The sequence below is a fragment of the Falco cherrug genome, chromosome 9 (genome assembly GCF_023634085.1).
Source record: "Falco cherrug isolate bFalChe1 chromosome 9, bFalChe1.pri, whole genome shotgun sequence".
Classification (NCBI taxonomy): Eukaryota; Metazoa; Chordata; class Aves; order Falconiformes; family Falconidae; genus Falco; species Falco cherrug.
Window position 1 is genome coordinate 22402732 of NC_073705.1, and position 25160 is coordinate 22427891.

Consider the following 25160-nt stretch of genomic DNA (forward strand, 5'->3'; position numbering starts at 1 on the left):
TTAACATCCTTCAAGTTATGTATTTATTTAACAGTAACAATCCAAACATACAAATAAATACAGGTAAACAGCAGACTTTTTACATAGCAACTCTCTTTTAGGCTAATGAATACGCTTGCTTTTCCAAAAGAACCGCAGCAACCTGGTATACATTCAAATGAAATGGCACGTCAGGGACTTAGTGGTCCAACAGTTTTTTCATTTCAGTGGATCTATCTGGATTCTGGTTTAGAAGGAAGAGTAGGATCTGTTCGTGCCTTTTAAGCTGTGTAATAAACAGGAAAAAAAAGAAATATACTATTATTTTATTTTTTTAATTGCTGGTTTCAGATTAGGATAGATCCTAAAACTTACTCAGATTAGGGTAGATCCACGTTTACTCTGAATCGGCAAAGGTCTAAATGACCTTGAACAGAAATGCTTTTTTCCCCATCTCCAAAATATCATAGTGCCTATTTTTGCTTTTGACCTTGTTGCCTCTGGCTGGGGGAGAAGGGGAAGTTCAAACCATGCCTGAAAGGGGTTTCTGTCTTTAAAACTCAAAACTGCTCATTTCTCTGACAGCAGTCCTCACTTTGAGGAAGGCCAACACATCTTTTCCAGTATACTTCAAGTGACTTTTGGTAATCTCAAGTTCTAATTTTTCATGAACAGCTCAAGTTAAAATAAAAGATGTGGAAGCTTAAAACCAGAAAGCTTTCCAAAATTTCAGGAATGTGCCATGTCTGTAAGGGACACTTCATTTTTTTCCAAAAGGGAAAAAAACCCCCATCTTGCAACTGGCAAACACTGTTAAAAATTCCAGCATTCTACTGAACTCAGATTCTCAACCCTAGCTCCATGACTGAAACAGTGTCATGTATTAATATGAATCTCTGCTAACTGAAATACACATTGGAAGAATCTTTTCACATGTGCAGCTGTTTGCTACATTGTAGCCACAGCAAAACACAGCCCTATTACTGAAGAAAAAAAAAATCCAGGTGCCCTTCATCTAAATGACACAGTTGATGCAAAAGACAACAATGACCTTTACACAACAGACATAAGCAACACTCCTGAGCCGTCATACTCTTAGAAAAACAAAGAGAGCTGTATGTGTGGCAAAACAGACTAATGAATTCTCTGTGATGGATACACTATCCTCCCTCAGTTTCAGGGTGCTCTAGTTATTACCATGTATAAAACAAATACAGAAGTGTCAGGATACTCACTTTGCTTATCTTCAATGCTTAGGTTAGTTACTATCTGCCTATTTCCACTTGCCTCCCACAGGGTTTCTTTTACATTCTGAAAATGTGAAAAAGCAAGTATTGCTGGGACCGAATCTTACCTGCATTTTTAATTCTCTGCAGCAGCATTTGGTCTCACCTCCATCACCTACAAAAGACAAAGCAAGTGAATAAGTAAAACACACATGGACACTGTTTCTCTAATTTAAGAGATTATGTGTGGAATTCTCTAAGCTTTTTAGAAGGAAAAGCCACTTAGGCATCCCACGCACCCACAGTTCTTCAAGTAATTTGAAGGAGTTAAGTGAAAGTATGTACCTTGATGTTCAGTACGTATGTTTTCAGCACTACAGGCTTTGACTAAACCTTCTGTTATGAGTTTGTCAGCTACATTCAAACTACCATTTTCACAAAGTGTCTCCACTGTTACCAAATTAACACTTCCATTAATTCCTTTCACTGTAATTGTGACGTATTTATTCAGTAACAGTTCTTTCAACTTCTCAAGTAATAATGGAGACCACCCAGCTTTCTCTATTCCTGTAAAAAAAAAACATACCATCAAGTTTGTTCTATAAATTCCTTTATGATACAACTTGAATCTTACATGTAATGCTATCACTGTTTTTAAAAATGCGATGCTAAATTTTCCTAACATAAAATAGCTTAGATTCTTCAGATAATTAACTAAACCCGCTTTCTAAAACACCTTTTGCAGCAGTATACTATTGTAGCAGATCATCATGTTGATCACTATTAAGGAATGAACACTGTCATCAGAATAAGTACAGATTTATAACATACAGGAAAACCAGTCAGGGGTTATTGGGGGGGGTTTACCTGCAAGCGAACACACTATTATCTGAAAAGGCAGCTTTAAGTAGGAATTGGTGATTGGCAACACCTTTGAAAGTGGTAAAGTCTCTGTGTTCCCATAGTCTGCATACAATACTTTCACTACAGACTGAGAAGCTTGTAGAACAAGAGCTCTGTACCAATGGCCATCACCTGAAGAGATAAAAAGAAACACATGTGAAGTACCATCTTATAAACACAGCTTATCATGAGAACAAGCATCTGTATAGTTCTCCCGTAATTTTAAATACTCTGGTACATGCAAAAGGCCAACTGACAAGAAGCAAGCCCACAGAACAACAGAATAATTTCCAATTGCTGTATTCAAGAAGATGAAAGTGTTCCTTTCAGAATTTTGCTCAAATTACACAGGTAAAATTTTTACTCCAATACTGTTTGAAAGATGTCTGCACTCTATTTCTACCTTCTTACTTTTGTTTTCCAATGCATATTCCTCCTCAAAACATAACCAAAATTAGTAAGAAAAAAATACAATCCTTCTTCTTCCTCAATTATCCTGAAAATCCATTAATATAGTAATAATTAAAAAAAATATCAATGGAAGTTAAAAACAACTATCAAACACTTAAGATATAATCTTGTGGTCCATAGTATTTCTTTTGAAATTCATCTATCCTGTTTTCCATAGGCTGTTATCAAATCTAGCACCCAAGTTCACTTTCAGCACTTTGTCAGATCTCCTGTAACCACCCACATGTAGTCTACACTTAATTTTTTTAGAAGAAGTAGAGTTGTCTTACAAATATTGAGCTAGTGTACCAGCAGAGCATCCCCTCTTCTGAAAGACTAAGATAATAAATTAAGTCCTCTCACTGTTAAGAATACTTTTGACTTGAACTAACAGTTCACTAAGCCAGGACAGGTTGTTAGGCTAACAAGGCTGAATGATCAGTTGCCATAACCAGTGTCACCACCTCATGCTTGCACAGAGCAACAACAAAAAACATCCAGGCATCCACAAACCAGAAGTAGGTCTGTATAGATGCAAGCACACTACTGCTCTGCCATGAATTTCAGTCCCCTGTGACTCAAACACAAACTTCAGTTTAAACAGTAACTAGCTTGCTGTCCTCTTAAAGCTCCATACGTTTTGCAGGGCACAACCTATTCCTTGTTTTTTCTCTCAGACTGTCACATTGTTTCTTTGCTCTAAAGATGCAGCCAGGCTTTCCTGTGCAACAGAATTGAGAGATCTTTAAGCACTTTAAAGTTGGCACTCTTCCTTTTCCTAAAGCAAAAACAAAGGTAGTGTTTTACATGGGTCAAGGAAATAGAAGAACAAATGATTGCCTCACCTGAAAACCTGGCACAACAGGCTTCACCTCGTTTTGGTTTGAAGGGCTGGTTCTTAAAAGATTTACAATATCCCTCCAGATCAATCAACAACTCCTTATGTAGTTTCTCTTGACCTACTTAAAAAAAAAAAAAAAAATCCCACATTTGATAACCACATTTAGGCATAATGAAGAACACACTTTTAAGCTCCCCTGCTCCCACCTTTGCATTTTTTATATTTTCCTGCTGTCTGAGATACGTTTCCACTCGGTTCAGTTCACTACGGGCATTCATTTTATTAACTAGCTTGCAACAGTGACTTCTTACTGATAATAGGAACAGTGTTTCTTACCTTTAGTTTGAACTGGTACAGCATAGAACAAGTGAGGGCTCACCACCTCTGTTACACAGACAGGTACAGTTTCATCTATAGCCAATTCAATCGACTTCCAGCGCCTGAGTGAGGTTTCTGATAGAAACAGTAAGAAAATGCCATTTACCACTTTCCTCCAAGCACATATATATTACAAACAGCCATTACAGAATATCTTTTTGAATTTTAGAGACAACTGCATGTCTTCACTTTGAGAAATCTAAACAGAGATAATTCTTGCTTAATTTGCTGTTCAAAAGCTATTAGCATATGAAAGCAGCTCAAAGTAAAAAACACATCAGAAAAATAAGATACAGGAAAGTAAATACGGGGAAGAGTTTCAGTTGTAGAAAATTTGCAATTGTCTACTTTCAAATATTCAAATAGCATTCATTTATGACAAACCCACTGATTTTTACCTTTCTGTCTATAATGCCACCTGCTGGACAGCTTGTGTTTAACTGCTCAAACTGACTAATAAACATGCATAGTTACATTAACCATAGTTAATGTACAACAACAAGATCATGGTTAAAAGGTTGGAATACTGAAAATTCTTGATCATCTAAAAGTTAACACATTTAATTACCTCTTTTGTCAGCAGACTTGTCTGGAAAGTTATTTTTATCTTTTAAAATGTCATTTACGGCAAATTTTTCAAAAGTTAACATCTCATTGATCACTTTTGGATGACCTGAGGAATTGTCAATAAGCTCCACACCTGCCCCATCTCTGGAAAGGGAAATTACTCTGGCTTGAAGCTTTCTCCCTGCAGCATACATATGAAATCTTGCTGTAGCTTCTGGAATCCAGTTGCCATCAGCAGGCTTTATACCTAGGAAGTAGGAGACCTGTTCAAAATACCTCCATTAAGTGACTAAGTGATTTTCTTCAACCCTGTGTTTTCCTTAAAAAATTCCTTGCTTTTTTCTTGGGTTTTTTTTGGTGGTGGTTTTTTTTGTTGTTGTTTTTGTTCTGTTTGTGGTTTGTTTTGTGTTTGGTTTTTTGTTTTTTTTTTAAGCACAACTCTAAATACCAAGGCTGCTTTTATTATCTTAGGGACAGACATCATATTTCATCCTTTTAACTAGTCTGCCTCTTCCTCCCTTCTTCTAAAAGATGACATTTTCTCTGGAGTCCCAAGTTTTGTTTTCTACGTTTTATGATATACTACCAAGTAAATCCTTGTGCCTTAGCATGAACAACACTGCTAAGACTGTTTATGAATCCCTTTAATAGCCTTTTTATCAAAGGCACAGAAACCCTGTGTTTTAAGAGAAAAAAAAACAAAACAGCAGAAGACACTTGGACAAAATGTGGTTTTGACCTTTTTCCTGCTTCCACATTTTTTATTTTTAAACCAAGTAGACTACATAAGAAAGAAAGAATAATTCTGTAGAATTTTGAGTGATTTGCTGTGGAAAAATGTAGAGGCAGAGAATTGGTAGAAGACTGAGAAACAGCAGTACAGTGCCAAACTCTGCAGGAATCAAATGAAACATCCCTACAGAAAACTGAAAGGCCAGCTTGCTTCACAAACACAGATGAGCACCTTTGCCTGCAAAAAATCTGAGAAATAAGTCGCACAAAAGCACGTTTACTCCTAGCAAGGCAGCAAACAAAAGCTAGTAAGCACTACAGAAGAAGCAGAACTAAACAACAAGCTCCTTTGACTGGTAAACCAGTAAGTAACCTTTATGCATATCACACTACAGCACTGTCAGGAGCTCAGGGAAGAACCACCATCTTTCTGTAAAATGCCAGTCTGCTGTGTAGTAATGCTAGAACATCAGCTCCCACAACTTCCAGAAGCTGGAAGCAACAGAGATACTATAAAACAAACGCTTCCTCTTGTCTGTAGTGTGTCCCCCCCAAAAAAACCAAACCAAACCCTGCCAGAAACAGTTCTGTGAAGCATAACCCTGTCATCACCTCCTTCTCCCAAAGCAGCAAGTCCCTAAATGCAACAGCTCTTATAAGACAAAGAATGCCTAAGATCATCCACCTGAGAGCCAGCATTTAATCCCTTGAAATGGAAGTTGTAGGAACGAGGATGAGATCTGCCGTATTTTATCCAGTGGTACTTCCTCAGTATTTCCATAGTCCACAAAGCATACTTTAGCAGTTCCACATGAAGTAACATTTTGCACCAAAGCACGGTACCAGTTACCATCATCTAATTTTAAGACAGTTAAAAAAAAGAAATTACTTCACACATTTAGCAATTTTACCAGCATTTATTTTTTAGTAAATATATCCAATTCTTTGCTATCCTCTGCCAATGCAAACTATCAGCTATCTAATTTTATTCTTTTTTGCTTTATGTTCACCCTGCAAAAACAAAAATATTTTAAGCTGTTACTTACCAGAGAAAAAAGCACAGCAAGGTTCTCTATTCTCCAGCTTAAAAACATTTGGTGGAGTTTTCTGACAGTATTCAGACAACGATTTGTTAAGTAAGCGTAGAGCAAGTAAAACTGAAAATCAGAAAGAAAAAACCAAATATGAGATCAACAAAATAAGCTGACTTGAACTTTATCAATATTGTTTGCTGTATAGCCTGCTTACAACAGATTTGATGGGAGATTTCTGTGAATTTTAGAATTTCATAAAAAAACCAATAACTGAGTTGCCTACTTAACTTACTAGACTTACTAGCAGGAAGAAATGAGATAGCTGATATATACTGACAAATCAGTTCAACATGGTTAACAAAACAACCAGGGATTCTTCCTGCTGATCCAACAAGCACCCTTCACTCCAAAATCTTAAGTATATTTAACAGCCAGATAACACCATGGGAATTAACTAGTTCAATCAGCACGTGAGAGATTACAGGATCTCACCCTGCTTGCTTATTTATTCTTGATATCAAGTCCTTTAGCCTTCTCTATAACATCACTTTTAGGGAGGAATTCAGTCACGTTTCAAAGGCAATAAGCCACAAAGAATCTATACTACCCCTAGGTAAATCAAGGAATATATTTATATTTCCCTCACTTCTTAAGATCTGCCCTGTATTTTTTTGTTTGAATGCATTTAGCTTCCATGTCCAGCCACCTTGTTTCATCACGCTTTCTCTAGTAGGTTAAGAAAGCCAGCGGCTATTAGAAGTCTTTATACATGCAAAAAGAGGAACAAGATTCTTTTTTTTTTAAGGTTACCCAAGAGGAAGTCAAGTCTCAAAAGCTATTTTTTCTCATTTTCATGTCATTTTACCTCTTTTGAATCTTTGTAAGTTTTTATAAAGTAGAACAGGACAGAGTACTAGACAAGAACTCCAGTAAACATCGGATGGGAACATCTCTTACTTGCTATCTTCTGTTTGGGTATCCTTTGCTAGGTTATGGTAGGTCTTTTCACTTTTCTCTACATTCTTAGATTAAGTTTTATTCAACTGCTTAGCTTCAACATTTTCAGATTTCCATCTCAGAGGCACTACATACCGTGATCTAATTTCATCATCATTCCACTTGTATTCTTAGATTAAAAAAAAACTTCAGAGGTAAGCTCTGGTGATATAAGCTCACTTGAAGCAGTAATGGATTAGAACTGTAACAAGTGACAAATCAGGAAGCAAAGAAACTAGGAGGAAGAAAAAAAGCTGAATAAACTTACCACTCTTATTTGAAATCTGACAGTAGAATTCTCTAGGACTGTAAAGTGTACACACTACAACATCTACTGTTTGTTCAAGAGTTAGTTTACTCCACTTGTAAATTCTTTCATCTGTTGCATCCTCTACAGAGGACAGAAAGAAGTAGAGAAAGGAAGATAAATTATTTTTTTTTCTGTAAAAATTACTTTATACATCCTGAACGCTCATTCACGTCCTCAAATTCCTTGTTATAAATAATCCAACAGACTAATTACCAGTGAAAACCTCTTTGCAGAATAAAATCAAGAAAGAGGAATGTGCCAGTTGCTTAATGTATTTGGTCACTACTTGGAAGGGCAAGCCATAGATGAATGGGGGAAGAGTAGTCACAGAGGTACACACTAGGTAGCAATCACCTGAGCAAGAGGGACACTGGTAAACCTTTGTTCCTGGGAAATGGAGCGGGGGCACAGAAGAGGGAAACAGCTGTCACCAAGAGTACTGGAAATAGTCCAAGGAGAAGAAAGAACAAAAAGATTAATAGAAAGACTAGTAGTAGGAATTTGCACTATATATTACACTGAAGTACCTGAAAGAAGCTTACTATTTAACTCAAGTTGCAGATCAGGTGAAAACTAAATTATGGCACATTAAAGAAGCCATTGTTTCCCCCATTAGCTTATTATTACATTTTCTTGTATCTTTCATAGCTGTTAAGTTTGTTATAGCTTGTGGTAGGCAGCACCATGCAGAAATACTGTTAGCCTTTTTAAGACCTTAGTCAAAGTGGCTGGCCTCCAAATTTGGTAGACCTTTCCAGTTCTAGGTGTTTAGGATTTTTTCTGAAAATTAAGCTCAATAAAGTTGTTTTGAGCTTCAAGGATGGCCACGCTGAGATGCTCTTTCATCTGCTCAGTATGTGTCTGATAGTAATTACTTTAGGAAATCATACTGCCAACAAAGAAAAAACCCAAGCACACAACAACAAAACCCAAAAATCCAAACACAAGCAAACCACAAAACAAACCCACCCACCGACCCCCTGCTCAAAAAGGGTCAAACCAGGCTCTCAAATCTTCTTTATTTTCAGTGGAATACAAGACTGTCCTTCACACTGTAAGCAACTACCAGATCCTTACTGGAAGGAACAAAGCACAGTTGGCATATTTTGAGAAATATGCTCAGAAAGTAGAAGCTGGTTGAATTTTCCACTCCAGAAGGAAGAAACATTGATGAGATAAAGAAGAATTAACAAATGGTTCAAAGTCTAGAGAAAGCTTTAGGATGCTTAACAACTGTGAAATAGAACTGGTTATCCTTTCATGTAATGGTGATATTTCTTCTAACTGGTCCTCTAAACCGAGAAATACATTGTTTCTTAATTTCTGGCAATTAAAATCTACTTTTATACCATGCTGGATCCAGCAACCACAGATTTAATTCCCAAGTTTAAATAAAGCGAACAAGTTAATGAAAAATTATTTTGCAAGTTGACAGTGAAATATATCTGTTCAAATTCCAGTATAAAAAGCACAAGTATTAAAACACTAAAGACAACAGCTGATACTATGTTTAGAACTGCATTCAAGAGCTCCCACTCAGTGCAAAAAATTAAACAAAGGTGAAAAATAAACAGGAGACTTGACTAGTACAAAACAGGTCCGGGATGGCGACCGTAGATCAAAATGTGTTTGGAAATAGCCACAAAAGTTACTGTTAACTTGAATTTTATACAAGATGCCTTATCCTTCTGAACAAAGATAGGGAATAACCGTGTTCTGCCCACGAAACATCTAGTGAGTAAGATCACAATTAAGGAATTTGGACATAGTCTTGACAAAAAAGGCTTCCCTCAGTCTTCAGTACAGATGGATCAGGAGAGAATGTATAGTTTTACCAGACACAGGATGGAAAAGAAGGGCTGAAAACATGCTTCACGTGAGAGAAGCTAGGAATCTTCCCACAATACAAAGAAATCTGACAAAATTTGCAAATCTCTGTAACTGAAGCTTTGGCCACCAAATGCAGAAAAGGCAATTTAGACATAGCCTGGAAGCTGTATAGGCTACTGCAGTCAAACCAACTTTCAAAGACTAAAAATGTGGGTTTACACGTAAAATATAGGACAATGAAGATGAAACACTATTTGAGCTAAAGGACAAAGGCATAAGAACAAGCAGGTACTAATTAATCATATCCTACTTTCACTGGAAATTCTAAGACTTAACCAGAGCAAGTGAAATACTAGTACGGTCTTCCAAAAGTAAGCAATCACAACTTTGTAATGTATGTACACATACATACATACACACAAGCAAACACACAATTTCTTTATGGCAAAGCTGCCACAGCTAAACTGCAGAGCTGTGAAATCTGGGCTTCATGAGCCAAACTGGAAAGTTTTTTGATTAAGAACTTCCGTCCTTTGTATGTACCTGCCCTGGTAGGAGGTTAAATAACGCCAATTCAACAGTACACGCTCGTACTCACCATTTGCTTGCTTAACATCACTCATTCGGACTGTTGGTAAGGCCATCCCTGATTTCTCAGCTGCACAGCCTCTCTCTATAAGATAGCTTGATAGATTTATTACTGGAGTAACAGATGCATCTACAAGCTTCACCACAGATCCATAACTCTCTTTATCCACTACTTCTACTGTAAACACTTTGTCTTTCACCAGTTGTTTCATAAAAGAAATAGCTTCTGAGGTCCAGGCTTCTAATGGTGGCTTTACACCTAAAAACACATAGAATGGAAGGGTTCTGGGGACAGTCCAAGTTTCAACAATATGTGGAAAGGTACAGTAACACTGTTAAAAACAACAGTTAAGCAGAAGATATACCAAGTGACTCGCCCTCACTCCTCATGCTTATAACAAGATTCCAAACCCAAGTATTTAGATTCTGAGCCTTTCAGTACTTGGATTTAATAAAAATCTGCAGAGATGATGTACAACTAGTTTATTACACAAAAAGAAGTATAAATTCAGACTTAATACTTACTTAGTATGAATGTCTACAAAGTGTCAGTCTTTGGGTGTTATGAATACAACCTCTAGTTTTGAATATTACCATCTCACAACCAATGGATCTGCTATTATAAGCTTCTTCCTCCTTAAACATTTACTCTTCATGCTATTCAATTAATTTCTAAAAGGCAAGTTATAACCAGAACTTTATAGTAACATAACGGCAGAAGTTGTCTTCCAGAAAGATGATTTATGCAACAGTAATCCTTGATTCTAATCAGGAAACATCTTATCTGATCACCTTTTTGTGCCCATGTTGTGTTTAGGATATTTTCTTAGTCTTAGAGCATGCATTATCAGTTACAGGCATCATGATTTGCCCCAGAAAAGAGATTTCTTTAGGTCACATTCTGTATTCATTGGTTCAATCTCTACATACAAGGGAAGCATCATTTCATGTTTTCCTCCAAAGCAAGCAGCTAGAATGCTGCTCTGAACTTTATAAAAAAAATTGGAAAAGCAAATTAAATATCAAGTATTGTAAAGGAAGGAGAGACATCAAGTATTCTAAAGGCTGGGAAATGAAGCAAAGGAGTACACTATCTTGCATAGTGATGGGAACAGAGAAACCATTTCTGAAAGCAGGTTAAACAAGTATGTCAACAAAAAACCCAATCAGATTATGATCCTTGCTTGAGACGGAAGGATGAGCTAGGAAGCGTCAACATCCTTGTCAACTTGACATATTTCACAAGCCTATGGTGAGGAGTCTACCAATAGTTTCACTAGATATGCCCCCGAGGAGAGTGACACATACAGTTCTGAATTTCAAGATACAGAATGAAATTTTACCTTCCCTTGCAGTGTTAGAAGCACAACAGATTTAGTAATTTCACAAATCCAGCTCATGACTTAATTCTGCTTAGAACAAAAGCACATGCAAAACCTAACAGGTGTGTTTATACAAACACAGTTTACCAGACATACAACTGCAGGTCACCAGGTAAATTACAAAAGACTTACCACATTTTGTAGATAGGCCACAACAATTAAGAATTCTGGAAATAACACCTGCTGTTATCTCCATCCTTCCTCTTATTTCAATAGAGGATATTATAGGTGTGATCATTATGGAACCCCACTTATTCTTGCCTCTATCTAGTTTGAAACAGCTTATAATTTATTACATACCTGCCAAGGTACATCTTATGGCTTGAGCTGGCAAGTGCATTAATCTTGGAATCAGAGGACGAAGTCTTGTCAGTGGAAGAACTTCAAGATTACCATAATCTATATAGCCCACCAAAACTGTATTTTCAGAAACACATGCTATAACAGCAGCACGATACCAAAGATTATCTTCTAGAAAGGAAGATAAAGATGTTAATTGTACTTTCTTTTAACTTCTGAGAACAGAATGATTTTTGGGGCAGACCAATATAAAAATACATCAATCAGCATAAAACAGCAGCATTGCAGTTTACACAAACCTTCACAAAACCCTTATGGATGCAACATCTACCACCACCACCCCTCATACGAACTGAATGTCGCAAACTCCTTTCCACAGAGATCCCCCTCTCACAAATACACACTGCAACAAAGAATTGACTGCATTATGTGGGTGTAGTGCTCAAGTTCAATAAATTTAAACCAACAGCAAATAGTTATCTCAGCCTACCATAATGACATGCAAGTCAAAGGCCACATAACAGGTACAATAATTTAAGTATTTTAACTTAATTAAGTTTGCATTTCTATTTCTCAAATATTTTAATTTTATCAAGACATGTGAGGTACTGAACTGATACAATTCCCTAGCTAGGCACCTGAAATCAGTGCCCATACAAGTGCCAAGACAGCTTACTGGTAGTACCCATTTTTCAGAACGTGCAAAAGAACATCTATTTCAGCTTATCTGTTCAGTTTCACAGCTGATTTACTCAACCCGGCAAAACCACAGAAGATGGAAAGAAATAAATGACCAGGAATTTTCAATCACAAAGAAGTTAAGAGCAGCATTTCTGACCAGAAAAAAAGGCCTTAGAGCAGCAATGTGTGACTTTTTTTTGTTGTTGTTAAGTGCTAGATAAACAGAACTATCTGTGAGAAAAAGAGATTAACCTTCATCCTTCTCCACTCAAACAAACAGGACTTCATATTCTAATAAATAAAAGGTGTTTCTTTCCTATAGACTTACCAGTTTCTAGCACAAAACACTGCTTTACCCAGAATGCTAGCCTATGTAGAGGCAAGACTCAGTTTTGTCATAAGACTTGTAAAATTTGACAGCAGTGATTACTGTCAGATGGAAACTAAGTTATGAACGTACAATTCAGGATTACCAGCTCCTGGCTAAATAACATTTTGAGAAGTCATCTATCAGAACAGCATTGTTACACAAAATGCCATTTCTTCTGTCCCTTTTTTAGGGTCTAAAATTTCAAGTCTATCTATTTCCAGTCACAGGACATAGTACTCACCCAAAATTTCTTCACACTTTCTTAAAAAGCTCCTTCATACAGAAGTTAATCCAGTCTTAAGAGTCTGCTCAATAAAGGGACCATTTTATTGTTTAAAAATTTTTAGACTAGTATTTTATACATTTCATCATTTGCTATTAATAATTTTTTGAAGCAATACCAAATGCTACCCACAGCTAAAGCCAGACAGAAAGAAAATAAGCTCTATATGAAAAATTTCTAAACGTAATTATAAAATGTGTTCATTTTTTGTAATAAATAAGAGTGACATAAATTAAGAGCCATATGTTCACTCCATTTTTACCTGTGAACTGGGCACAGCACACATCTCCAGCAGCAGGTTGAAAAGCTGAACTACTGGGAGATTTGTCACAATATTCATTAAGAGACACTTCAAGCTCAGCAAGTTGACCTGGTATTAAAATATAAAGGTTTTGGAACATACACTGCCTTGTTAATTATTACATAAATACATAAATCTTAAGTTCAAAGCTTGGAAGAACATCTTGTAGTATAACAGAGATTAGTTCGCATCATGTTTAACATAATATCAAAATAGTGATGAGACTAGGACTTTTCAATCAGGAACATCGAAAAGAGTCCTCACTCAAGCCTGAGGAATCACAGTGCTAAAGAAAGCACAGAAGGAAAACCAGTCACAGACTTTCTCAACACAGGAACAAAACTGAGGCCAGTAGGAACTGAAAGCAAGCCAGTGAAGCATCTAGAAAGAAACCAAGGAAGACAGCTCCTCAAACAAAAGGCAGATGATGAGGTCACTTCTTGCCAAAGGGCACACTATGCTGGGAGTCTACCCAGAATTCAAAGGCTGCACAAGTACACTGAAGAGAAATACACCAGATCACATTCAGCTAGAAAAGCCCTTTTAGCTGAAAAAAATGCAAAACGCTGGCTTGGACAGCACTAGGAGGACATAGCCCACAAACTTACTCTGCTCTTATTCTCCCCCAGGTGTCTGTTTATAGGCACTGTGGGAGATGCACCAAAAAGCCCCTGCAGCCTAGCACTCTAGCCCACTATAGCGTTACTTGCAGTCTTAGGTTTTACTTAACGGAAGACACCAAAGCAGGGATGGGCACTGTTACCTGGCCTTCTCATACTCGACGTTCCTCCCTACCACGTCCCAAGGAAGCCCACTGCCCTCTGGTGGTAAAGCAACAAGGTATTATAGGAACAAACAAAGTGATTAGAAACTCACACACATTCCTGGAACAGGTGAGAGAACATATTAAATATTTGTGATCAAATTGTCTTCGGATTGCTATAATCCGTGCCACACCATCTTTCTAATATGCACTACTCAGACTGCTCACAAATTCACCTTACAGGTTAGAAAGTGGTATCAACAGCTAACACTGCCATGGCCTAAAGCTACAGGGAATCACCGTAAGACCAGCAACCCCTTCCTCCAGCTATTCTCTACTGAAGAGAAAAATGCCATACTAGATATCTAACATCCAGTTTTCCATGCGTCACTTACAGGCACTGTGTGTCTGCTGGCAGTAAAAGTTTTCTGGATTTTGAATGCAGGAAACCACACCAGGAAATACATCTCCGATACACACGGAAACACACTCTGCAACTGAATTAGAACAGTGAAGAAAATCTTCATGTTCACCTGTTTTTTCTTTACTTCCCTTAGTATGGTTTTCTGATGCAGTACCTGGGGAAAAACAAAACAAAACGTTGCTGATCAAAAGCTAAATGACTCTGACAATTTAAACACGCTAAAGCAGTTTATTCTTTTTGCTGACCCTTTGGACTTTGAAGGCTCCTGTCATATTATCCACGAAATGAATGCCCACATAATCATCACTAAACAAACACTTCGTACTATTAAAAAGCATATGTACTAGTGTCACTAGTGAACTGAAGGAAACTCCACTAACCAATGTTTTTAAGTAGGAGGTGCCACTAGTGAACAGCTAGAATATTTACTATGTTCAGAATATCATGCAGCACAGGAGGACCTAAAATTCCCCAAAGTTTTTCCCATCTCTTATTAAGAAATCTGGATTTGCTCGCTTACCTCTTGGAGAGTCTCCTCCTGTGGCATTACTTCCTGGAGTTACATCAGACCTTATTTTTAAAGGTATTTTATCTAGGCAGTCTCCTAACATACACATGGAAGGAACAAAGTTACTTATCACACAAGATAGTCACCATTTAGTTTCATTTCAGAACTATCTTCTGCGCCTGACCTATATCGATATCCCTCTCAGAAGGTGAGCATGTTCTACTTACTGACCAAGCGCTTAATATGCTTAGAATGTAGAATAAAAGTAGTTTCAGAGTAACTCAGCTACTTGAGTTTTCTGAAGACATTCACAGCTCCAAGACTGACTAAAGAAAATGAGCAAAGCAGTAACAATCAACATTTACTCAGAGTCACTACAGACCACTAGCTGAAAAACTGATTACAGCTTTTCAGACCAAGGATTCGTAACTTACCTCCAGACTGACAACATGGAGCATGCAACCAGTTACCAACATTTACAGAGAAATCTTAGGTTTCTTAGCTATTACCTATGCTGTTTCTGATGCACAAAAAATTCCAAGCTTTCAGTAGAATTATTTTCAACTGAAAACTTGAATACAGCTGTTTAAGTTGCTTGTAAAGTCTTGGAATAGCTGCATGCAGGAGTTCATTAATGCAATGGTATTTTTGTGATCTTTTCTCCAAGAGGCTGGCAAGTTATATTGCTTTGCCATTAGCATGTTGTAAAGCAACCAAATGTGAAAGTTGAATTTACACAGGACTAAGGTGAACCACCATTTTACAGATTGCAGGGACTACAACATTGGAATAAGCTTCAGGAATTTTAGCAAGCTAAGAGCAGCATCAGCCATTGCTTCCTTCAAAGCCTCTGTGGGCTGCACATCAATGAACAGAGTATGTTCTTAGTACTATATTGCTCTTGCTCTGCAGCCAGGGGAAAAAAACCCAACAACACCAAACAAAACAGCCCTCCAAATAATGACACAAGGCACACCTTCCCTGCATTGATCTGGTTCCACAGTCAAAGCCACCCCACCAGCTCAACTGAAAATCTGAATTCAGACTCCTCAAAGGTTGGGTGCTCTGCTTGTCTCTATCCACTGAGGCTCTCTAAGTTAGAAATACAAACATGCTTAAGAGTTCTCCACCTAAATACAACAATACCCAGTGGCTGCACTTTCTTTGGGATACTTTTTTAGTGAGCATATATGAAATATAACAAAAGCTGGTAAAATCTTTAGTGGAACTAGAAACCGAAACCATAATTTTTAAAGAGTTAAAAATGCATGAGAAAAGAAACAACATGGTCCCACAATTTGCATGCATCTAGTAAAAAGGGGAAAACAAACAAGATTATCCAGAAAATGCTGAATTGATGACAATTCTACTGGAAAAGTAACTTCAGTGAAATCTAATGTTGTTAAGCATAACAAGGTATTTCAGCTGCAGACATTTTAAAATTACCTCTAAATGGAAAAGTGAAATAAAAGAAAATTAAAAAAAACAATAGACAAAATCAAGAGGCAGGTTGGGAGATTGACAAGAGGGAGGAAAGCAAATTAAAAAACTCCTCTTTTAAAGGTATTAGGCAGGAGGAGGGAAAGTGAACATGAAAGACATCAACTGTGTTTGGGTTTCCCCCCCTCCTTCCCTCACGCTACCAAGTACTTACCAACATCTGGAAAAACAACATCTACAACAAAATTCAACATAATTTCTTCCTGTAGTATGTCAACAACAGTTACTGAACAGTGCTTTCCCGTGAGTTGGGAAGAAAATCTAGCCATGCCTTCATTCCATCGTTCTTCTTTTGGGTCATAATTAGCCAAGGAACACTTAATGGCCTGGAAACAATTACAATTAGGACAAGTGGGGATAGGGGTTTTTTTGCCCTATAGAAAAAGCAATTAAATAATTAAGGTCCTCAGAAATGTCATCTTGCATACAAAAGTTAAAGCTGCTGTTAGAATCCCAAGTGCTATCAAGTCAACTAACTTCTTTACAAGAGAGTTAAGAATTAGCACAAGTTCAGGCTGTAAACTATATTTCTTCTGTTTCTTCCACTTCTGTAAGGCACGGTTATGGCACACATCACATCTGACCACAGGTGCATGTCCCATCATGCCCTCAGCAGACACTAAGGGCTTTAAGCCAAGACACAAACTTCTCAAAATCATTTATGGAACCAGTAGAAAGTCATGTAAACAAGCTATGAAAGACTACTCCAAGAGCAGCTAATCATAGCTGTCACTGATTAAAAGAATGCTGCTCTATTCTTCTTTGTGCATAGTTAAACATGCTAGCTGAACCCACAGATCAAAGCTAGCCCATCTATTTTGCAATGGTGGACGTTCACATAGTACAGCAATGAACTCAGACCAACATCTGCCTTTACTCCAAAGTTTGCCCAAACTACAAGTCATTTCTCACTACTGCACGAGACCAGATTAGAGTGCATAGGCAGAATGTTTCCCCTGCTGTTCTCCAGTGTATAAGGTACGTGGGGTCCCAACCACTCTGCAGCGTTTTGTTTTTTTTTATCAGCTCAGAACCCAATAATTCTACGATTAGGAAGAAAAATGCCAGGCAGCCTTCCTCACTCCTATGGAAACATTTCAGAAGGTGAATTCAGTGTAGTATAGCTGCTTTTATCCATCACTTTCACTGAACACAAAATACTGTGATAATGACAGTTACACTGAGACATGAGTTAGACTTGTTTCAGAGCCATTCATTTAAAACACCTCGGATAGTATTAAGAAAATTGAACTCACACATGGAGGGAACAACAGTTCAATGTCTTTGTGCAGGGCTTTAATCCAGGAGAGAGGAATATATTCTTCATTTCCATAATCTATATAGAATATTAGTGCCTTCTTTTGCAATAGATCCACATCTTTTATCAGTGCTCTGTTCCAGGTCTGTGTAGGAATAAACGATCATCTTAGTAAAAGCACAACATGTTTTGCTTTACTTCATCAAGTTTGTTTATCAAGGGAGCTGACCAATCCTGAAGAGACGCAAATGAACACAACTCACTGTAGTGTTGACTGCTGTGAAGATAAAATTCTACTCCTATGGATACTGACTACCATTCAGTAAATCAAGAATCTGCCAACAACAGAGGAAAAGGGGAAGAAATACAGAGAAGGGGTGGGAAGGGAAGCAGGAACTAGATGTAGCTATAGAAATGCAACCAGAAGGTCAGGTAAGAAACGAAGAATAACTTCCTTGATTAAGCTGAGTCACATTCCAACTACAGTAGTTTAAATTTGCTAAGAACACACACAGCCTTCAAGCAACAGCAGGACAAACAGTGCCTACAGGGCTCAAATACACAAACACAGAAGTAAACTTTTCAGAAGGCAGGGAAAAAATAGCAGTACCTTAAATTTGTGTTCCAGATGTTATAAAGATGTTACAACCACAATTCCACCACAACAAACTAACCTCTAATTAGCAGCCTTCATTGGTCAAGCCATAACAGCAGAACATGTAAACCATGATGAGCTCAACATAGAATGGTTGTTTTATAACAATCAGACATTACCTGATCCTGAGAATACCTTGCAACGCAGACTTCCCCTTGGATAGCAATATATTGCTCTTGAATAACCGTGTCAGCATAACACTCTTGCAGTTTCAGAGAAAGTTTACTCATTTGGTTTAAAATTTCTGGAGAACTCATCTGTATATAAAATTCACTTTGACTCTTGAACTCTGTTACTGTACCCTAAAGAGAAAAGCCACAGTAGATGATAATTATGCAAGACCAACCTATAGTATATTACTCTGGGCCAGTATTCATTTCAATAAATACATTTCACCCTACACCTGATTTTGTTTTGTTTTTACTCTAGCGATAATTAACTGTAGGGAACAAAATCACACATTATTTCTGTGAAGCTAAAAAATCCTTCTCACTTACTCCCCCCAAGCCCTGCTTGCATTTACTCATCTTCATAAGAATAAAGAAATGTTACATGTGAGCAAAATGAGACAAAGTGCTGAGGTTATAGCAGCTATAGATACTTAAAAAAAGCTACAAATGCACCTAACAAAACATTGTAGGATTCTTTCAAAATAAAAGTACCTGTATTTCCATAGCTGGTTTGATCCCTAGAGTCTGGAGATCTGAAAACATTATTTTCTTCACATGCTTTTCTGTCCCAAGAGACTCCAGAGAAGTTGAAATACCCTGTTTCAAACAGCTACAAGTTATGTTTAAACTGAAGTTGTTCAGCCATAGCTCCCTGTAGTAACAAGAACTTTTTATTTCAAGAAACCTATAAAAAAGTGCTTCTGTGGCCTTCAACAAGAAGCCCTACAGACTTTGTATTACTCTTGAAAACAAAACATCACAGATAAATACTAAACAGACAACAAAAAACAAGTCCTCAAGTCTCACACATTCACCTCATTCTTTTACACCTGTTTTACAGGACAACTCAGCTATATTTCCTCCTTATGATGCTCTCCTGAAGATCAGGAATTGAATTTCACCTGCTTCCTTGCAGCCTTAACATCACGGAGCAGATTACAGCTACTGCTTTAACTGCTGGCATCCATTTTTTGTAAAGCCTAAACATTTAGTATAACCTGCCTGATGCATACCATCTCCATCCGTGACATCCTAAAAACATTAAAAAAAATCACCTCCCACAAAGCTTTAGGGAAAACCTCTTTTACATTTGGAGCAACATACCACAGGCTGCACAACGACAAAGATTACTGTTGCAACTGCCAAATTAATTGTTTACTTGCAGCAAAGATCCTTCTAGAAGATTTTCCATAAAAACATCTCAGTACAATTGCAAAATACATTAAATATTGTTCAATGTGCAATATCAGCTCTCTTACTTCTGCAGAACTTACCCAAGTTTCAGAAGATGAACCAGGCAAAAATAAAACTTGTTTTTTTAAAAATATATCAGCTACAAATTGTTTATTCATATTGTACATCCCCTTGATATCAAGGTCCCTCACTATCACTTTTTCACTTTTATCAGAACACAGTAGCAAATACACACACAGCAGAAACCTAGGAGGATGAACTAACAGAAGTCTCATGACCCAAAATGAAGACTCCTTTCTAAATTCCTTTAAAAAGTTAACCAGATGAAGAGCTACTTCAAAGTGGTGTGTGACAAAGGACTGTTTTCCTGTGCAGTGCAAATGTGAGGCTAGTTGGAAGTAGGCACATTTACTCACTTTCATAAATATCATCCCAAGAAACCAAGAAGACAGCAAAATTATCTCCTACAGAAACATTCATAGGAAGACTACAGGAAATGTTTGGCTGAAAGCAAGATTGAGAGGCTTCAAAACTTACAAAGGAGAACTTTGTCATGTTGGAATCTTGCTACAGCAAACAAACAAAAGCTTGTCTGCATCTGTTACTATACATTACTACGCTAAATGTACTTCTCAGATAATTTACAAGGCTCTAAGCATCATTTTATGATCTATGCAAGAAGACACCTGAATTTTTCTGAATTGGATAAGCTACATCTGTTTCCTTCCTAAAATATTTCTCTAGCAGTACCATACATGTCTTGATTTATTACTTTTGCACAAATATGTTTTTCCATACAAAAAATGAGCTGTCTGACAGTATTGCTAAGGGCTCTGGAAGTAACATAATTTTGAATGCTTCTCCTGTAACTTTTGATTCGAAGCACTGATTTTTCTAAAAGGAGTAGATTATAATCCTTGGAACCTGTTCCTTTCCTGTACAGGTTTAATTAAGCATACTGCAACTCTGTCACAGGAGATACACTCAAGACATAGTGAAAACTTTATTCTATACCTTAAGATAAACGCCCTTATTGGTTTCAGCAGGTAACTTGCCTCCATTGTTATTACTTACACTGTAATCAAAGAAAAAGATGTTAATTTTGACAAACCAAAGACAGACAAGTAGCATTCATAACACGATTTGCAAGTAGAACAAAAAGGCTATGCTCATAGTATGTGGGTTTTGTCAACCCTTATTCCTCCTCCAAGAAAATGTAGAATGACAAATTTGTTAGTTCTCTGTCACACAGTTTTTCGTGATGCCATCATCAATAAATAGTTTTGATTAAAGTGGAGAAGAAATCTTACACTGTTGTTGTGGAGTTCTGGTAACAGTAGTTCTGGAGTTCTGTAATCCCAAACCAACCTTAAGAACTGTCAAACCGCAAAACCCAAAGTTGCTATTTCAGTTGAATACATAAATAATATCCAGATAACATACATGCCAGGCTGTCCCCATGACCCCCCAGTTCAGTCACTGTAGCAAAACTTGTGGGGAACAAAAAACCCCACTCAAGCCAACAACCAAAAAACCACCCCAAAACTCTCTTGTAAGCTTTGATTATGGACAGCTGCAGATTCACTGAACTGCAATCATCACTCTTTGCAGGAGATTGTCAGCTTAAATGCTCAGAGCACCCCTCTAAACTGTTCCAAAGCCAGCCAGTTTGTACTAATGGTGCTTACTTTAATTGAAACAGATTATGGAGTGATCTCTTGAACATCTGAACTGGCATGTCAAAAATTGATAACAAGCAACTAGAGAATGGTCTGGCTGAGCAACTTCTTCTAATTGCAGCTGTGCTCCTCAAAGACCAAATATCCACCAAGTTCACTGAGGCTACAGTTACATTCGTTCCTCTTCAGAGGCTGTTAAATGCAATCCTTTAACCATGCCACCGCTGAAAAACACAGTCCTCTTTCCTACATCACCAACGTCAGTGACAAAGTCATGTGATAAGCTGGTATTCTTGCTGCATGCTCACATAGTTCTGACACAGGTAAACATAATGCTTTTGCTTTAAGTCACACTACAGAACACCTTAAGAACCCCAACAGTATCTTTCAAGTCACCCTTCTGAAGCAGCAGAGCTGACTTTTCAGACAAGTATCAGCTAATGCAGCACTAGCCTAAGAGTAAGCAATGTATTTTACTCTAATAGTGCCTTTACACGGTCATTTAAGTCATATCAGGAGGGATATACTGTCTTTCTGTAAATATTACTTGGCACAACTATTAAACTTACTTCTGTTTAAGTGGCTCACAAACAACCCTGTGTGCTGCCCAATCTTTTTTCTGACAATCTACACTGCAATAGTGTACTTGCTTGCACTGTGAACACCTGAGGGATCCTAAAAAAAAAAAAAAAAAAGGTCAGAGAGAAACTGTATCAGAAAAGAGCTACTAAGACACAGGTATCATGTATTATTCAATATAACTGCTTTACAAGACTGTTCCGCTACAGTTCTAAGCACATACAAATAGGTATTTGTATTCATGTATAACTATCTGACAATACAGCCCCAGACACCCCACATTCCCTTCTATATTTAAGAAGGGGAAAAAAATCCAAAAAAAACATTTTTTATTAAGGAGGCGCTCTCTTCTAGAAGTTTACCAGTTCCCTAACTCCAACTATGTTCTGAATAGTCACTGTACTTGCATCTGAGAGATAAAAACATACTTCTGTTTTAACACATTTCTGAGCAAACTTTCTGATCCGGTTTCACTGATAAATACACCAGGCATCACAAACTACAGGACAACAGGCACCTACCAAACAGACTGCAGCAATGGCAGGTCCTCATTTGAGGGGACGAGCTCAACGAGCTGAAGAGACTCTTCTTATATCCAAGAGAGAAAACATTCTGAGGAGAATATCGCCATTTCTTTGGCTTCTCATTAATCAAATCAGAATGCGACAACTGTGGATGGAAAAATAAGTGATTCTTACTAAAAAAAAAGCTGTCCATTAGTACAGAAATATTCTAATATACCAAAATGTGAAAACAAAAAGAGTCAAAACTTCAAATTTGAGAAAAAGCACTATATACTGATAATTACTGCTATCTAGAAATGCTCAGAACACTTGGGGCAATTACAGAGTGCGGTAACTTACAGCATTTCCTTTATCAGCTGCAGCTGTCAACTGCGAATTCCCTCTATCAGTTACACCTTCCATGGAACCTCCTAGAAGCAGAAGTATTTGCAAAGGGATCTGATTAACAATGCTAATGCATGCCTGTGTTATTGGGTATTTGCAGAAAGACATAAAGCTCTTATCTACTTCTACTGTTCTGCTAGCACAGTATGTTTGAGCAAATGGAGATGCTAGGACCATGACACACTCTGGAAGTCACTTCTTGCTATCACTTTGGTACACTGCTCTGTGCTTATCACTCAATGTGAGTCCTAACGTCCCCCATCCATAGGTTTGTTTCAATTAAAATTGTTCAGCAGGAACAAAAAAAATGTGTTACAAAACCTCCAATACCCATAGGGCATGAATTCAGAATAGGCAATTTTACAGTAACTGAAAGAGTAGAAGTTTCTTTCAATACTGTTGAACACGTAGCCTATGTTAAGAATAAACTTACGCATAGTTTTGTCACATCAGCAAGCATTCAGAAACAAAATATTCTGAAACAAGAGATTTTGACTTTCCAGTGAGTGCCTTACAACCCTTGTGGTCTTCCCAGACAGTTTATTCTTTACCAAGCAACTCTTACAAAAAGTCAGCTAAGCCTGCATACCAATACACTAGGAACTCTGCTTTTGTAAGTGGACAACTCATTAACCTACAAAAAACGTTTCCATTGTAGACTACACATGCCATTCAGAGTTTGTTCCAGTCTGTCCAGCCAAGTTCTCCACCCAGCAAACATAAAGCTTACATGGCCTTTTTTCTGCCACCTGGAAGCAAGTTGATCTTGCAAACTTTGCCTAAACTACAGCTCTTGCCTGACATGAAATCAAATTTCATGAACTCTCCACACCCAAGATGACTGCATGTAAAACTACCTCACATCTCATTGAACCAAGTCTTCCCCTGCCCTCCATTTGGAGTAAATGAGAACATGGGTCAGGCAGTACTGAGGCACTGACAAAGGCATGAAATGTTGAAGGAACTCCCAGCTCCCACTGTACGTATCTGTGCCTAATTCCCTAGCACTCCAATTATCCCGTTTTCTCAATTATCTAAGACATTCCAGCCCACCAAGTTTGGATAATTAGAAGTTAGGTATATTTATAAGCCATACTCATATTGATGGCATTTATCAATAATCGAGCATACACACAATTGCAGAAGAACAAAGATACTTTGCCAAGCTTTGGACAAGGTCTCACTTTTATTGCACTCACGCTGCAGGTAAAACTTTCTGTACCACTTCCACACTTGGCAAAAAATACCCTGTATCGTTTGTTTACAAAATAATGATTTTCAGAAACAGCCTCAAAACAGAGCTTTTCAACAGGAAGTCAGCACCTGTAATTCTGCTGCTCTAACTTCTACCAACAACTCTGTTCTTCACACCACCACACAGTATGACAAAAGGTGGTTTTAGGCCAGGTAACTACAAAAGCATGGATTTCAAGATTAATTCAGGCAGGCACACAAAGTATTTTTAAGTCATATTCTGAAGCTATGGTTAGGCATCCAGTTTGGAAGGCCAATTCTCTGCTTCTTTAATTTGCACAAAAAATACTTTCTGCGTTAAAGATCTCAACACCACCCCAGATTACACAACAGAAAGTCCTTTAGGAGAGGAACTGATGAGCAAGAGTGGCCGTCACCACCTTGATAGATTCACTGGAGATGTGTCTCTCTGGAGGAGACCTCACCCCAGACCAGTAACCCCTGCACTGAAGCTGCGGCCACCGGTTCCTCACAGCCAGGCACACGGCCACAGCCTGACACCCTGGCATGGGCAGAGCCGGCACCGAGTGGAAAGTGCTGCACCAGGCTTCAGCAAAAGGAACTTCTAGCACCTGCTTTCCAAATATTAACAGGCAATATAATAATTTTAAATACAAAAATACTTTTGCTACATTATATGGGATAAGTCAGATTAAAGTGAACTGGCAAATAAAGCAGGGCAGTCCTTGCATCAACATTGCCTTTAACTCAGCCACAAACGAGCTTTCACAATTCCAACTGTGTGCTACCAGTGCGCACCATTTTCATCGACCCCGAAGAGAAGTAAGCACCCCCACTGCAAGGCCTCCGCACCAGCCCCGCGCTGGCCGCCCCCAGCTCCCCCCCCGGCCCCCAGCACCGCTCACCCCGGGGGAACCCCCCGGCCCCGCCACACGGCAGGCCCAGCCCGCCCCTTACCGGTCCGACGGAGGCAGGAGATGAAGCCACGACCCTCACGGGGAGCTGTGGCTGCCGCCGCTGCCCTACCAAGTCCGTCCCGCCCGGCGGGCAGCCCGCCAATGGGGAGGGGCGGGGCGGTGGCACGTGCTGCCCGCCCGCCCGGGGCTGGCGGGAACCGGCGCGGGCTGTGCTGCGGCGCCCCCCGGCCGCCCGCCAT

At 38.3% G+C, this 25160-nt stretch overlaps 1 protein-coding gene across 1 annotated transcript; it reads right to left on the bottom strand.

Moving 5' to 3' along the window:
• Position 1: 1 nt before the first annotated feature.
• Positions 2 to 25160, bottom strand: TDRD1 (tudor domain containing 1). Its single transcript, XM_055720616.1, has 24 exons — positions 24962 to 25160; positions 22745 to 22815; positions 22403 to 22550; positions 21872 to 21977; positions 20638 to 20698; positions 18922 to 19026; positions 18379 to 18561; positions 17603 to 17749; positions 16501 to 16672; positions 14859 to 14942; positions 14310 to 14492; positions 13113 to 13220; positions 11517 to 11687; positions 9845 to 10093; positions 7375 to 7497; positions 6123 to 6233; positions 5762 to 5932; positions 4346 to 4591; positions 3736 to 3852; positions 3404 to 3520; positions 2073 to 2240; positions 1551 to 1772; positions 1334 to 1380; positions 2 to 265 (listed from the first exon to the last, which is right to left on the bottom strand). The coding sequence occupies exons 1-24, from the start codon at positions 25158 to 25160 to the stop codon at positions 179 to 181; spliced, it is 3396 nt and encodes a 1131-aa protein (XP_055576591.1). The 3' UTR covers positions 2 to 178.

Coding starts and splice junctions, on each gene's coding strand:
- TDRD1 (XM_055720616.1), bottom strand. CDS start 25,160: ATGGCGGGCGGCCGGGGGGCGCCGCAGCACAGCCCGCGCCGGTTCCCG. Junction 11,688..13,112: donor GTGCTGTGCCCAGTTCACAG/GTAAAAATGGAG, acceptor CTTCCTTTCTAG/AAGATAATCTTTGGTATCGT. Junction 1,773..2,072: donor AATAGTGTGTTCGCTTGCAG/GTAAACCCCCCC, acceptor TTTTTTTTACAG/GAATAGAGAAAGCTGGGTGG.